General features: G+C 38.6%; 4 protein-coding genes across 5 annotated transcripts; 2 read left to right on the top strand and 2 right to left on the bottom strand.

The window, feature by feature from the left end:
- Positions 1-4910: 4910 nt before the first annotated feature.
- Positions 4911-15348, bottom strand: LOC116293793 (uncharacterized). Of its 2 annotated transcripts, XM_031701270.2 has the most exons (6): positions 14915-15348; positions 7523-7631; positions 6850-6951; positions 6297-6330; positions 5640-5685; positions 4911-5449 (listed from the first exon to the last, which is right to left on the bottom strand). In XM_031701270.2, exons 2-6 carry the CDS (start codon positions 7620-7622, stop codon positions 5042-5044), a joined length of 690 nt encoding a protein of 229 aa, XP_031557130.2. In that variant the 5' UTR covers positions 7623-7631; positions 14915-15348; the 3' UTR covers positions 4911-5041. The 2 variants fall into 2 exon arrangements, with proteins under 2 accessions (XP_031557130.2, XP_088880694.1); XM_089024568.1 differs by lacking the exon at positions 14915-15348 and having other exon boundaries at positions 7523-7703.
- Positions 8323-9294, top strand: LOC148904885 (uncharacterized). Its single transcript, XM_089024546.1, has one exon. It carries the CDS (start codon positions 8323-8325, stop codon positions 9292-9294), a length of 972 nt encoding a protein of 323 aa, XP_088880672.1.
- Positions 9317-9913, top strand: LOC148904884 (uncharacterized). The gene has a single exon (XM_089024545.1). It carries the CDS (start codon positions 9317-9319, stop codon positions 9911-9913), a length of 597 nt encoding a protein of 198 aa, XP_088880671.1.
- LOC148904883 (uncharacterized) lies at positions 10042-13670 on the bottom strand. Its single transcript, XM_089024776.1, has one exon. The coding sequence runs from the start codon at positions 13196-13198 to the stop codon at positions 10787-10789; it is 2412 nt and encodes an 803-aa protein (XP_088880902.1). The 5' UTR covers positions 13199-13670; the 3' UTR covers positions 10042-10786.
- Positions 15349-16291: the final 943 nt, after the last annotated feature.

Below are 16291 nucleotides of genomic sequence, written 5' to 3'. Positions count from 1 at the left end.
AATTGAGCCCACAAAAGTTGTTTTAAAAACCTACTCAGGAGAGAAAATTCATCCGTTAGGAATCACACGCGTCAAGGTAAAGTACAACAATCAAGAGAAAAACCTCGAATTATATCTAGTCGAGAGAGGCACAGCAGCACTGTTTGGCCGAGATTGGTTAGCAGCGATACAGTTAGAATGGAAAGAGATAAACAACGTGTTAACACTGAATAAGGAACCTGCAAGTACCAACAACGCACTAGACAATATCTTAAACAAATATCCAACAGTCTTTGAAGAAGGAATTGGAAAAGTGAAGGACATCAAGGCGACATTAAAGTTCAAAGAGGAACCGCAACCAGTATTTCTGAAAGCCAGACAACTACCATATGCCTTGAGACCAAAGGTGGAGCAAGAATTAGCCGAGCTAGAGAAAATGGGAATAATATCCAAAGTGGAAACAAGCGAATGGGCCACACCCATAGTTCCCGTACTCAAGAAAAACGGAAGAGTAAGAATCTGCGGAGACTTTAAGCTCACAGTTAATCCCCAGCTTGCAGTGGACCAGTACCCGTTACCCAGGATAGAAGATGTGTTCGCATCGTTAGCAGATGGAGAAAAGTTCACAAAGATCGATTTGAGACAAGCCTACCTACACATGGAGATGGAAGAAAACTCAAAGAAGTATTTAACTGTGAATACGCACAAGGGTCTATATCAGTTCAACCGGATGTTGTTTGGAATCGCGTCTGGACCAGCAATATGGCAGAGGACTATGGAACAGATTCTGCAAGGAATACCATCAGTCCAATGCATCCTAGATGACATGATAATAACTGGTAAGGACAATACCGAACATTTTAACAATCTGGATAGTGTGTTGAGCCGTCTGCAACAGTACCAACTCAAGGTCAACCTAGACAAATGCCAGTTCTTCCAAGATAAGATCGAATACTGTGGACACAAGATAGACAAGCACGGCATACACAAGACAGAGGAGAAGATTAAAGCAGTGCGTGATACTCCAGCACCAAAGAATGTCACTCAGCTTCGCGCATTCATTGGCCTCGTAAATTATTACCACAGATTTCTACCAGACCTAGCCTCGGTAATGAGACCACTCCACCAGCTACTGGAACAAGGTAAAGCATGGCAGTGGACGAAAGCATGTGACAAAGCCTTCGAGAAGGTAAAAGAGATGGTCACGTCAGATTTGGTATTGTGTCATCATGATTCCAAGAAGCCTATCCGCTTAGCATGCGACGCGTCACCATATGGAGTCGGCGCAGTTCTGTCCCATATCATCGATGGACAAGAAAGACCCATAGCATTCGCTTCTCGCACCTTAACGAAAGCAGAGAAAAACTACTCTCAAATTGACAAAGAAGCATTAGCAATCATCTTTGGAATCAAACGATTCCACACCTACCTTTACGGAAGACAGTTTACGTTGGTTACGGATCATCAACCACTAGTAACCATCTTCAGCCCAACCAAAGGCATACCAGTGACCACAGCTACAAGACTACAGCGATACGCTATGTTTCTATCAGGCTATACTTACGACATAGAGTATAGGAACACTAAGCGACACACTAACGCTGACGCCCTTTCAAGACTACCGTTCGAAGTAACCCCAGAGGATCAAAAGGAAGAAGCTGTTGACATTTTTCACTTAAGTCAGTTTGAACAGTTACCAGTGACAAGCGCAACAATCAGGCGAGAGACAACAAGGGACAAGATCTTAAGTAGAGTCTATGAACAGACCATGTCTGGATGGTCAACTAAGCCAGACGACAAGTTACTACTGGCGTACTACAATCGTCGAGATGAAATCACAACGTATCAGGGATGTCTCATGTGGGGAATACGAGTAATCATTCCAGACACCCTAAGGAAACAAGTATTGGAGGTCATCCATTCAACTCACCTAGGCGTAGTGAAAATGAAAGCCCTCGCTAGAAGTCACATCTGGTGGCCAGGAATCGACTCCGAAATTGAACAGATAACCAAAACCTGCTCTGGTTGTAACAAAGTACGAAACAACCCAACAAAGGTACCCATCCACCCCTGGGAATGGCCAAGTTCACCTTGGGAACGCATCCATATCGATTTTGCTGGACCATTTATGAACAAACAGTTTTTGATTATAGTCGACGCACACTCTAAATGGCCAGAGGTGTTTCCAATGAACACGATCACAGCAACAAGCACTATTGAGGTACTACGCTCAGTATTCGCAAGAAACGGCGTACCACAGCAGCTCGTTTCTGACAACGGACCGCAATTCACGTCAGAGGAATTTCAAACATTCATGAAGAGCAATGGGATTCACCATTTTAGATCAGCACCGTTCCATCCTGCAACGAATGGACAAGCAGAAAGATTCGTGCAAACCTTCAAACAGAGTATGAAGGCAATGAAATCAGAATCAGCCTCTTTAAACAAGAAGATAGCAAATTTCCTACTGATGTACCGCAACACACCTCATGCTACCACTAACGAAACACCAGCCAAAATGTTCCTTGGTCGAAACATACGTTCACGTCTGGATTTGATGAAGCCAGATATAAAAAGCACAGTGCAGAAGAAACAAATGAAGAAAGCACTTGAGAAGAAAACACCTATACGCTTGTTTGATGATGGACAGCCAGTGACAGTTCGAGACTACAGAGGACAAGACAAGTGGGTTAATGGAACCATCAACACACAACTAGGACCATTGATGTATGAAGTCAAAACAGAAGCTGGAAGTTATTGGAGAAGGCACACAGACCAAATCCAAGAAAGGAAGCATGATGAAAATCAAAGCGACCCTCAACCAAGACCAGCAGAAGATGTCTGCCCATCAGCAGTAGAACAGCCATCAGTCAGCACAACCCAGACAAGCAAGAAAGTTACCCCCGCTAAGAGCAACATGACGCAAGAAGGACAAGGCAAAGGACATCGATACCCAACAAGGCACAGAAGCCCACCAAAACGTTATATGTATGAACAATATTAGGACAGTCATAAGAGATATGAACATTCAGAGACATTATTATTGAGTTATTTTTTCTATCACAGTGATTCATAACTAAGAAGGGAGGAAATGTTAGATTTGCATTGATTGACATGTAATTATATATGACGATCGTACATAATAAAACACAAATACACCACAAGTACCACAAAACAATGGCATGGATTAGGGCCAAGACTTGTTTCTCTCTGTTAAGATCTGCACTTGTATGTCTACGAGGCTCAAGGACTATAAAAAGAACTTATAATGATATAAACAACATAGACTTAGACATTCAGGTTGCTGAAAGCGCCATTTTATAAATTTAGATTTTTAGCTTATTAACGTAGATTTTTAGATAAAGATACATAGTCATATATTTAATATATATTTCAATTTTCCTTATTAGTCAGTTTTTCATCTTATAATTCCTTCTTCTTTGTAAGTATTGTATATTAACATATTCATATTTAAATAATGGACAAATTCTATTCGTTTTTTACAATCTTGAAAAAATGTATAAATATTTAAAAATTATTAATTATTGATTAGAGATTATTGTTATTATTAATTATTGATCAAAGACTATATTCACTTTTTAATTATTATTATTATTATTATTGTTATTATTATTATTATTTTTATTTTTATTATTATTATTATTAGTACTTATTGTAGGGTTTTAAAGTCTTTATAAACAGATGGTACTGTCCTTTTTAAAAGACTGTATAGCTAGAACATAGTCTTTTCTGTTTTTGCGGCCTGGAACGCCTCCAAATTACAAATACTTTATTAGTTTACACAGCCTGTATCAGAGCTAAAATCATCCGTGAGTTCGCATTTCTCTTCATAAATTTACGAAAGAAGAACGGTCTTAATTTCATACAGTCGGCTTTTTATCAAAGTTGGATAATATCAAGGTAAAGTATTTCATATTTGTTCTTTCACGTTCTCACTGATGACAGTGAACTCCTGGCGAGGCAGCATCGAAGTACTTCAGACTCTGTAACTACTGTCTTACAAAGGAATACAAAACACTTTTCATAAATTGCAGTGACTACTGGTTTATCACAAAATACGTGACGGTATAACTACTGTCTTGCAACAAAATACAAAACGCGTAATAAATTGCCGTAACTACTGTCTTACAAAAGAAAAGCTTTAGTGATGTTGTAACCCAGTAGCCCGGGGGGGGGGGGGGGTACTCCCCTATATTTGCTATACGGGTATGTGCCGCCCTATAGGGTATGGTTTTTCGGCTTTTGGGTCTGGGGTAGGGTATCATTTTTGGACATTTTGTCTGGGATAGGGTATCATTTTTGTCTGGGATAGGGTTAACGATTCGGTCGTTTTTGTCTGGCGAATAGGCTACGCTTTCTGACGGCACAAAAACAATAAAAACGTTAATAAATATTGATTGCAATCTATTGAATAGCCGTCTTTTCCCTCTATTAGTCTGGGATAGAGTGTACAATTCTTAGTTTTAGTCTAGGGTAGGGTATGTAAAATCAAAATTTTAGGTTTGGGATAGGGTCAGGGTTTTGAGGTCCTGGCGGCACACCCCTACCCAAGTTGGGGGGGTAGTACACCCCCCGGGCCCAGTAGTTACTGTGATTGTAAATGAATTTTGTAAGGCAGTAACTACTGGCGTTGTAAAAGCTTTGATGTTGTAACCCAGTAGTTACTGTGAGTGTAAATGAATTTTTGTAAGCTAGTAACTACTGGTGTTGTAAAAGCTTTGATGCTGTAACTCAGTAGTTACTGTTATTCTAAATAAATTTTTGTAAGCCAGTAACTACTGGTGTTGTAAAAGCTTTGATGTTTTAACCCAGTAGCTACTGTTATTCTAAATGAATTTTTTAAGGCAGTAACTACTGGCGTTGTAAAAGCTTTGATGTCGTAACCCAGTAGTTACTGTGATTGTAAATGATTTTATTAAGCATTATTGTTTTATTAAGCATTGCACTCATTCAGATTATGCGTATCGAATTGAACAGATTTAACGAGCCCCTGATATTCTTGTACAGCAGAACCTCTCAGAAACGCGTAGATACCAGGCCCTTAAGTTCTGTCTTCTTGCCTGGTGTCAGGACTAAGATCTTGGTAGACTCCTTGACCACTACTTTTTCCTGATGAGACAAGTCCTTGATAATGATTTTGAACTGGAACTTCAACATGATTGGCACTCAAGTCCAGCATATCTCTGGATTGCTGTACAGCGGTAGTGTCTTCAGCGTCATGCGCTGTATTGTAATATGAAAATCCATTACTGCCACCAGTCTGTTCAGCGGTATCACTATTAGACATATGCTTAGTGTTGTCATAAGTAGTGGGGTTAGTTGTATGAGTATGTGTGTTGGGTAGTTGATGTTGTTTATGTTGTCGATCTATGACAAACTGGTCTATTTGTTCGTAGTCGTCGTTGGCTGGTGTCGAAAACGACGTTAAAGATTCCAGTGGAATTGCCTCCTGCATGAGAACAAAACAAAAAATAACTTGAATGGCATTGACCTTCTACTGGTTCAAAACCAATTGCATTTGACATGATCGTACCGTGCCGTGCCCAACCATACTTGAGGAAAAGCATTAAGCCCCCATCCCCCTGAATTATTAGTGAACAATTCTTAAATATGCAACAATGAATTTGAAAAAGGCATACGTTATGAGAAACTTGTTCTGGTTGTGAGTCAAGAGAATGAAAAACCCTGGAAAATAAAGAAAAATACAACACTAGTTTACTAAACATTGAGCAGTAGAAAGAAGATCAAATGTTAAATATACAGTGTAGGTAGTAAAAGGTACAATAGTCCCCTTCACAGTTCCCTACGCCATCTTGAAAGGTAGCCATGCCTTTTAATCAAAGTGAGACGAACGGTGAGCTTGCAAAAATAGAACATGCGTAATAAGTAAATTACGAGCCTTAGATGAAGCTGTCCACAGTTTCTAGTTGAGCTGGCTCATTTTTTACGCGACTTGAAGTTGTGAAAGGCTTGTATGGCACTCTTCTTCAGTCGTTTCATCTAAGGCTCGTAATTTACTTATTACGCATGTTCTTATTTGATATCCGAGCCCATCCCACACGGCGCACTGCCACAACTATCTTGCAAAAATAGAGACCTCTTTTTAGCACCTTGGACAATTATTCACATGTCTCTATCATTGCAAGCTCACCGTTCGTCTCGCTTTGATTAAAAGGCATGGCTACCTTTCAAGATGTCGCAGGGAACTGTGAAAGAGACTATTGTGTATTTCATCAGTTTCGAGATAAACAAGCAACATTCTATTAACATATAACGGATTATAAACTCACACCAACCTTTGCCTGACAATGTTTCTGCTTTGTTTGATGACTGAAAACAAAACCAACACAAACTCTAAAATAACCTGTGTATGCATGGTCTTTAACAGAAGTCCATAACTATTAAATATGGACTAATGCCTATAGTTATAAGTGCTACTCTTCAGTTCTTCAGGAGCGTTTAAACTCATATATTAGCCACATTTCGAGGTTGAGAGAAATATAAATGGGTAGAGTGGGCAATGCATCATGATCATCTTAAAAATATGTCCCCCAGAACATATGAGTCATGCACACAATCAGTCACTTCAACCCGAGTCGGAATGGTTTATTAATGTGAGAATAACGCAGATTCGTGAATGGCAGAACGCTTTGCAAAGTTTTGAAAAATATATTTTAGTTAACATTCAGTAGATAGGTACATTATATATTAAATGCGATTGGTTTTTTATTTTATTTGCGGGGGGGGGGGGGGGGTACGAAGGGGGAGGTGAGCAGTGAATGAAGGGGGGCTATAATGCTTTCCCAGTTTTAAATAAAACTTATAAGAGTCGGTATAATATTATCTTACTTATCTTGTGTTGTTTACGTATGATAACTAACAGGATGATGGTCAACAAAACGAGGACAGCGAAAAAGAGCACAATTACGACCCACACAAAGTTTGGTGTATCTGTCGAGCAAAAGAAGAAAAAACACTTTATCTAGACGGTGATTCAGGGAATTTCAAAGTTCTCGAAGACCACAGGTACGTTTTTTTGTTAACTACTAGAGTTAGGTGTCAAATGACGATTTTTATATTTGCGTGACGTCATCGATCCTCCATGTTTCAATTGGAGCACTTTGACCGAGCAAAATTAATCCCAACATGGCGACTTAATAATTAGACTCTTCCACGTATAGTCTCGCTCGTCCGTTCCGTCTCCACGCTTAGAGACTGTAACGTTACAATGACCGAAAGGACTTATGGGTCCTAAAAACTTGGACCCAGCGTGCTTTTGGAAACTACTCTTCCACAGTCTCTCTCGTTTCAATATTTTCAAGATGGCGGCGAAAACGAGAGAGACTGTGAACGAGTATTCTGGTTCCCAAAGCACGCCGGGTCCAAGTTTTCGGGACCCATAAGTCCTTTCGGTCATTGTACCGTTACAGTCTCTAAGCGTGGAGGCGGAACGGACGAGCGAGAGACTGTGGAAGAGTCTAACTTGATAATGTGTAAAACATTGTGTTCTAGAGTGTTCTACCTTGATGACAAGACCTGGAGTCTTGGCTGGAAGGAATGCCAGTCGCATATAATTCCTGAGAATGTTTTCTCTCTTCCATTTGATTCCTGGCCATATGCATAATGAAAAGCTACAAGAAATGGCAAAGAAAGAAAAGAAGGAAGAGAATTGAAAAGATTTAATAGGAGTAACATTTCATTATTCCATGCCCGTAATAAATCATTTTGAAATGAATAATAATGAAATCTTCAAGATTCCGTGTTTGATCAGAAATGATTTTAGTGCATGTCAACTAGTGAAAATGTTTTAATTGCTATTTATTTTTATTTATTTATTATTTATTTATATTTACTTTGTCCTTCTGTCGTTTCATATTTTGTTCAGCGCGGGGTCATCAGACTATCACTATTAATCCAACGTTTATTATAGTCACATTCGAGACAAGACAGTGTTTTGAAATTCAATAATCATTAAAAGCTCAAAATTGTGTCTGTGCATAACAAAGGTACCGGAAATAATTGACTGTTGTGGATATGCTTAAACGGGAATTAGTCTGCGGGTATTTGATCATGAGACCTAAAAAGAACAAAAAAATATAATGTTAAAGAATTCTCGTGGTGCACGTTACGTCATAGCCACCATGTTGGTTGACGATGGTTAACCAAGGGCAACCAAGGACACCGAACGTGGTTGGATTTCTATTCTTGGCTTTCACCCACGTGACACCGGTCTTGACAACGGTTGCTATCCGCCATCTTTGTGCCCCTCGATAGTAAACAAACAGACGCGACAGAGAGATATGTGTGAACTTTTCACTGAACATGGTGCATTGTATCGTAGTTGGTTGCGGTTCAAAGAGCGGTAAGAAAAAAGTTTCCTTTTCTTCAATACCTAAAGTGATATCGAATCAAGGCGAAGAGCACGAAGAGTTGACACGAGAGCGGAGAAGGCTTTGGATTTCGGCCATCAGTCGAGGCGATACTGACGCGAAGAGGGTTCTTGAAACCGAACGTGTTTGTGGTCTTCACTTTGTCTCTGGAAAGCCTGCAAAAGTCTGGGACAGATATAATATTGATTGGGTTCCACCTATTAACCTTGGAAAAAAGGAAAGTCAGGAAGAAGATCTGAAGGAAGCAGCGAAAGCTAAGACAGAACGAGCTGAAAGGGCAAGAGAGCGCAGGAAGCGAATCATAGAACATCAGCAACTTGGAGTCGAGAGGAAAAAGAAGGACTTGAATCAAATTGGGAGTGCTGTCCAAGATATAGAGTTTTCTACCGAAACACAGAGTAATTCATGTTTTAATATTGAGCCTTCTTGCAGCAGTGCGAATGATGAGCGTGAAGAAATACTCGACAAGAGCACCCAGACACCCGTAGTGACTTTCAAGGACGAGTCAACACAGATGGACTTAGACTTAACTTATTTTGAAGGTTCACAGAACGCTGACACACAGACAGATGAATTTGAATACATGTTTTTAAAATCTGCATATCAAGCTCCGGACAGAGAATTCTTCGATACAGCTGATAAAGTTCGATTTTACACAGGACTACCTTCCTATGAAGTCCTGACGGTGGTGTTTGAGCATGTCGCGCCACATGTTCAACGGAAATCTACAGTTCTTAATAGATTTCAAGAATTTGTGCTGGTACTGATGAAGCTGAGACTAAACGTTCCCTTTCAAGACCTAGCGTATCGTTTCGTGGTGTCCCTGTCAAGTGTATCAAGAATATTTACCTCTTGGATATTGGCAATGGATTCTAGGTTGTCCTGCTTTATCCATTTGGCCTGAAAGGGAACAGTCGTGGAAAACTATGCCAATGTGCTTTCAATATACATTTAGGCGCAAAGTAACTGTCATAATCGATTGCTTTGAAGTTTTTATTGAAAAACCAACAAATCTTATGGCCAGAGCTCAAACGTTCTCATCTTATAAGCGCCACAACACCATAAAGATCCTTATTGGTATCACTCCCCAAGGTACAATTTGCTTTGTTTCTGAAGCTTGGGGTGGCCGCACCTCAGATAAATATTTAACTGAGAATTGTGGATTCTTAGATAAGTTGACCCCAGGGGATACAGTCATGGCTGATCGGGGATTTACCATCACAGAAAGTGTTGGTTTAAAGCATGGAAAACTGGTAATTCCAGCATTTACCAAAGGGAAAGCCCAGTTAGATCCCATTGACGTTGAACATTCAAGGGGGATAGCCAGTGTTAGGATACACGTCGAAAGAGTGATTGGTCTACTGCGGCGAAAATACACTATTCTGGAAGGAACACTGCCCACAAACTTTGTAAGCAGCAACCAGAATGGGTCACCTGAATTCCAGGTACCAATCATTGACCGCATTTTAAGGGTTTGCTCTGCACTTGTTAATTTTTGTCCTTCCATAGTGCCATTTGAGTAGTACATTTTTCATAAAAAGCAGGGGTGGTAACAATGTTTAAAGTTTTTTCTATAATAACATTATACCAGGAGAAATCATTATTACATTGCGACAGGCACAAAACACTAAAATCACAATTACTATTTCACTAGAAATAAAGCAACAATTTTATTCACGTTCTTCAACAAGTCCAAATATGGAGGGGACAAACAATCTTAAAAATTAAATTTTGATATGAAAAAGGGCATGAAGGAAAAAGAAAGTGAAAATAACTCTTTACCTATGGCCTAATTTTTCATCTGAGATTATGTGCTAAGAAGATAACTGTGGCTAACACATGAATACTGATTTTGATTCAACTAACAATTTTTTAGCCAGAGAGAAATTGAAAAATATTATGCCAAAGGTAAACAGAGGTCTAATAATATTCAATAGCAACTGAAATGTTTATTAATTAATTTTATTGCTAGAAATATTGCTCTATGTATGACTCATTGTCATGTTACTGTTTCTTCCCTGATACACCATTTCCCTGAACATGGGTTCCTGCTTATTTTAATATTGTCACTAGATTTCATAATAAGAGATGTAGATTGAATCTCGAAAGAAAAGATTTTAATATGTTGGTGTATTTCTCAAAGCAGAATTAATCTGTTTGGACTGAGCCTAAAGTAAGAAGCTGATAATGCTGGACAGTTCAGACACAAACATTTTTACATTTTATTCACTGAGTTCCAATGAAAAGATGTCTGATTTAAATCGCTTAAATGAAGTATTTATTTTGATTATCAGCTTTTTGCTTTTGGTTATTTATTAAAAATTATTTATTATAATATTTATGTCATATTACTGACTATTACTTATCACTAATAATTTTCTTTGCTAAAGAATGAATTAAAAAGTTGGAAACATGCTTATTTGTCCACCTTTAAGGGAAGCTAATAAATGGGGACGCATTTTAGCAACATCAAAAGTTACATGACTGGGGTTAGTACCAAAAGCCAAACACGTAGCAAAAGCAACTGAAAAAGCTCCGCAGTCGCTACCATTACTTTGTTGCTGAACTGGTACAAATTCTAAATTAACTAGTCTTCCACCTATTAAGTCATTTGCTTGCTCCTCTATTTCCTGGCTAATTGCATGATGGTAGAGACTATCATAAAGATTTACAACACCAGGTAAGCATCCTATACTGCTAATACATACCCAGTGATCAGTCCCTGTATGCAAAATCTGAATAAATTCTCCCGAAACTACATCAAAGTTCCTTACTCTTCCTAGGGTTGGGCGCTGAAATCCCTCAATTGACTGGTTTACATTCTGCAATAATACTTGGGTAGCTTGAATTATATCACCATTAAGCCATCCAGCAGGATCACTGATGAGGTCATAATCAGCATTGTTTAGTGTTGCAAGGGCACTATACTTGTCAACAACACCGGTTGTAACCTGTGTGATTTCAATATCGTCTTCACTGTCACTATTACAATCATCTGTTTGTGATTCTGAAGTTTCTGGTGATGGTGAATTGCTTGGCTTGGCAGAGGTTGTCTTTGAAGAAGTAGAAGTGGTAGGTGTGGATGATTTGTTTTCTTTAGCTTTACAGGCACCACACACCCACGTTGACTGGTGATTCTTTGGCATTCTTTTCAATCCCAAACAGCTAAGATGAAAAAAATGACCATTTGTACAGTTGGCATTGTGGCACTCGACCAGTTTATCACTTATGAGTGCCTTTGCATTACAAACACAAATAGCATTGCATTGCATTGCAGCTTGGTTGACAGTAGATGGTTTCGGCTTGGCTTTTGAAGCCCCAATTCCTCTCTTAAACTGTGGCAGCCTGCTGCAGTGAGGACAATACCATCTTTTAGGTATGGACTTCCCACCTACAGCCAAACATTCTATGTGAAATTGGCCATAAGGACAGTCAGCATTACTGCAGGAGACCATCTCATCACTGCACTGTCCTCTACAAAAGCAGACTGCTTGATCACCTGGAACTTTAATGATAACATTGCACTTTCTTGTGTACCACCGTCCCAAGATCTCAGGGAGTATGCCAATCCTCCAAAATGCTTCAAGCTTTTTCACGACAGTTTTGAAGTGGTGGGGGTCTGGGTAAATTCTTTCACACACAATGTGTGCATTTCCATCTGAATCCACAGCACAAACAACAAAGTCAGCATATTTTCTTTCTGGCAGAGTAAACAACTGTTGTTGAACCTGTAAGTAATAATCGTGGCTCTTCTTTAGCTTCATTAGGCCATTTACCACCTCAAGACAAGAGTTTTTTTGTAGAACATACTGCTTAAAGTCACAGTTGGGGATGGAAATGGGACATTTCACCTCTCCACATCCCAATCCGCAGCAATTGCAAGAAACTAAAAAGTCTGGGGTTGCATGGATGAAAGGAAATTCCCTGTTGATGAACAAACCACATCTCTTAAGTTCAAAGTTAATATGCTTTGTTTTCATTAAGCTTTCATATGCATTAATGGCATACTGTTCGTACTTAATGCCATGTCGAATGGCCTTGTTATCCAGCTTGTACAAGTGGGGGTAGCAGATAGATTGGATCAGTGACTGGGAGGGCTGAGCTAGGTTGGTGTTGTAGGCAGCACCACATACAGAGGCTCCAATTCTGCCAGCACGATGTCTAAAAAAACCTGGGCCCTTAGCTTGATCTCTTGTGTCTTGCTCAACCGCTTTTATCTCCTCGTCTGAAATGTTCAGCTTGACATCTAAGCACTTTCGCAACAGTTCTAGATAATCTAGATCTAAATTACAAGGCTCGTAAAGATCACATAAAACTGGAACATTCCGACTTTTGGAAATGAAATGGTCAGCGAAGGGGTCGATTAAACTTAACAAAGCAGCTTTTGTTTGGCAGTTGTAGAGTTTTGTGTAAAATTCCTCCTTTTCCGCTGCTGAAACTTGGGCTGAAGGGTTCGGGTCTCGTCCAGGTCCAGCTTGATTTTTACGAGACTGTCCTAAATTTTCATCATTCAATTTATCAATGTTACTGTCTAGAATCTCTTTGAGTTTTTTCGCAGAAGAGAAATCTATGTCCTTGGCCCTTGCGTAAGATACTTGGTTGACATACGTGGGAAGAAGCCACGTGCACTTAACTTGGGTACAGGCTAATTTCCCGTTGATTCTTGTCCAACATTCGATGTAAAATAAGACGCTGGCAACATGCGAACAAGATTCTGCTAGGCCTGCTTTACAACCCAAACAATGAGCAGAAAAAATCGTACCATCCTTGCCGGCAATGATCCAAATATCGGCCAGAGGGTCATTCATGCGTTGGGAATGGCGAACTTTCGCCACGACCACATGCTTGCTTGAGATAATTCGTCCTCTTACTGAAGCCACAAATCCAGACACCACTTGATTATATGCTTCCAAACTCTTGTAATTTTTAAACTGATCGTTCGTATAATAGCTCGTCTGCAAAACCAAGTAACTAAACAAAACATTCAGGATCAAACTGCTCACTTGGTATGGTGACTGGATCAACGCCTACTGCCTCGATCTTCTTCAAATAACGTTCCTTTACATGACTTTCAAGACCTGATCCATATTTCGAGAGCACTGGCACAGCCATTTTCCAAAGTTTTGAGACGTCATTTGTCTCTGAAGCGAGCTAAAACTCTAAACACTATAAAAATGGCCTACTATTATCATAACATTTCACACTCGGAGGGGCACAAAGATGGCGGACGCCCATATTTGGATAGGTCGAAATAGGTCAGTGACGTCACGTGAAAGCCAAGAATAGTAGTTTTTTTCCTTTCGATAAGGAACTGGTCATAAAGTATGTGGGGGGGGGGGGGGCAAAATCAGGGGGTGGGTCACATAATTTTAAACTCCTTCAAAGAAGTTGGCTGTTGATAAAATTTGACAACTAAAAAGTTTGCTTCTAAACTGGGGTTGGGTCATCACATTCCACCCCCTCTTTACTTTATGACCAGTCCCCTATTTGAATTAAATTAAACGTATATGCTTGTTTACTTATCTTGTGTCCGTGTTCCGTCGCTGTTATAATGCAGATGTTTTCTTCCAAAGGTCAAACGATTTGAATCGCCGAAACATTAAGATTCATAAGATAATAGTTATTTGCAGACTATATGATTTCACGAATGACAGCTAGTCAATCATTCTACAATAATACATGGATATTTTCGACAAAAAGACAAAGAGATACATTGATTTGTCATATTTTGTAGTTTCGGTGCTCTTAAAAAATCTCATAAAGTCGAACAAAAATACCTACAAAAATGTTTTCACGTATTACTGATATAAACTTTTTCTAAAATGTTGATATGACCTAGATTTTTAGGAGTTTTTTTCGAATGAGCTATTAAAAAAAGAGAATCCCGTGCAAAATTCGAGGGTTTTGCCTTGTAGTAGCTCAAAACGCGTATAGTTCTTCAATAAAATCTTGTAGATTTTTCAGCGGTTTTTGAGCGCGCGCACATCGTTGGCTCAAATCGAATGTTCAAAAGTAGGCAGTCAACTTAATTCAAATTAACGAAAGAAAAAAAAAAAACTATACAGAAATCCAACCACGTTCGGTGTCCTAGTGCCCTTGGCTTGTCTTGTTAGATCAACCAACATAACAGCTGTTTCATCGTTATTTATATATCTCGATAGATTTTAAGTCATGTGTGGTTGCACTCCACTATATTAGATTACTGTGCTTCGTTCTAGAAAAAATGCCTCAGAAATTTAGAAACTTTCTGAGTAAAGCATTTTCGAAAACACTGGCTGGTGACTAATACTTTGTTTTGACCAAGAACCGAGTGAGTTATACTCTTTGACAAATGGACGAAATTATCATTTTGAGCGTTATAGTTTTAACGAGATTTATTAACTAAACAATGCTCGCTCGCTTTAGGCCTGGATTCTTAAATTGTAAACACCAAATGTTGTTTTTAAGACGTTAATGAAGGGGGAAAAAACACAAATATTTTGATTTCAAAATTCCATACAGCATCAAATAAATAGAATACTTACCAAGGATCGTTACCAAGCGTAGTGTTCGATTCATTTCTTATGTTTTTTCTTCGCATAATACTTTCCTCTTTCCCAATCCCCCCGGTCGAGAAGCGGCCAGGATCAAAAACATTAACACATATTTCCTGTCAAATTTTAGAGTCAAAAATGCTCCCTAAAATTTGGTATATCGAGCATAGAAAAGAAAAGACGGTGACACACACATGTTCATAACAAAACAAACAACCAAAAAGATGGAGGCAAAAAGGCACTTCGAGATCGAAGAAAAACTGAACTGGGTCGGTTTTGCAATACAGTGCATTGCGAGGCTGTCTTAGGGTATATATTTCCAAGATGGCGTCTGTTTCGTCCCTAAAACAACCCCAAAATTGCCCTTTTCCACTATGACGTCACTGCTTGTTTATATGGGGGATAGAATCGCCAAATCTAATAGAAAATTCAACAAACATTTTCTCCTAGCGAAACAGTTTGAAAATGGCCTGGTTTCTAGATATACTATGTGTTTATATGTAGTAAAAATATTCTGAGAGTTTGCTGGCTATTCTACTTCTCTTCGTGTATTGATACGGGTTTTAGAACAATTTTCGGTGAATTTGCGTTGATTTGACCCCCTCGGACGACCATGATCCTTTGCGTTTAAACAATAGATTGTTTTGATGTGACGAAGAAGCTTTTGGTGGACGTCAATCAAGGTGTTTCCATGACATCTATAGGCACGTGCCCTTATAGCTTTGTATTGTCCGACAATGTCATGGAAACGCCTTGTGATTGACGTCCACCAAAACCTTCTTTGTCGCGACAGAAACAATCGCTAGAGGGTGGGTGTGATTGAGAATGGCTGTAGCTGGAAGGGCTATACATATATTGGAGGTGTCATGCTTTTCTTATGCAGAAAACTTGTAAAATACCAGTTATAGTTATATAGTCATATAGTCATATAGTTATATAGTCATATAGTTATATAGTCATATAGTTATATAGTCATATAGTTATATAGTCATATAGTTATATAGTCATATAGTTATATAGTCATATAGTTATATAGTCATATAGTTATATAGTCATATAGTGATATAGTCATATAGTTATATAGTTATGTAGTTATATAGTCATATAGTTATATAGTCATGTAGTCATATAGTTATGTAGTTATATAGTCATATAGTTATATAGTTATATAGTTATATAGTTATATAGTCATATAGTTATATAGTCATATAGTTATATAGTCATATAGTGATATAGTCATATAGTTATATAGTTATGTAGTTATATAGTCATATAGTTATATAGTCATGTAGTCATATAGTTATATAGTTATATAGTCATATAGTTATATTGTCATATATAGTTATATAGTTATATAGTTATATAGTT

The sequence above is a fragment of the Actinia tenebrosa genome, unplaced genomic scaffold, assembly GCF_029948245.1.
Source record: "Actinia tenebrosa isolate PJP-AT-01 unplaced genomic scaffold, QUT_ActTen_1.0 PGA_scaffold9__36_contigs__length_13948895, whole genome shotgun sequence".
Taxonomy (NCBI): Eukaryota; Metazoa; Cnidaria; class Anthozoa; order Actiniaria; family Actiniidae; genus Actinia; species Actinia tenebrosa.
The sequence above is the reverse complement of the archived record's forward strand: the minus strand, read 5'-3'. Positions and strand labels throughout refer to the sequence as shown.

Excerpts from the sequence above, each read along its gene's own strand:
- LOC116293793 (XM_031701270.2), bottom strand. The coding sequence starts at position 7,622 with ATGCATATGGCCAGGAATCAAATGGAAGAGAGAAAACATTCTCAGGAA. Across the intron at positions 5,686-6,296 it reads AGAAACATTGTCAGGCAAAG|GGTTTTTCATTCTCTTGACT; the intron begins GTTGGTGTGAGT and ends TTTATTTTCCAG. Across the intron at positions 5,450-5,639 it reads CAGAACAAGTTTCTCATAAC|GAGGCAATTCCACTGGAATC; the intron begins GTATGCCTTTTT and ends GTTCTCATGCAG.
- LOC148904884 (XM_089024545.1), top strand. The coding sequence starts at position 9,317 with ATGCCAATGTGCTTTCAATATACATTTAGGCGCAAAGTAACTGTCATA.
- LOC148904883 (XM_089024776.1), bottom strand. The coding sequence starts at position 13,198 with ATGAATGACCCTCTGGCCGATATTTGGATCATTGCCGGCAAGGATGGT.
- LOC148904885 (XM_089024546.1), top strand. The coding sequence starts at position 8,323 with ATGGTGCATTGTATCGTAGTTGGTTGCGGTTCAAAGAGCGGTAAGAAA.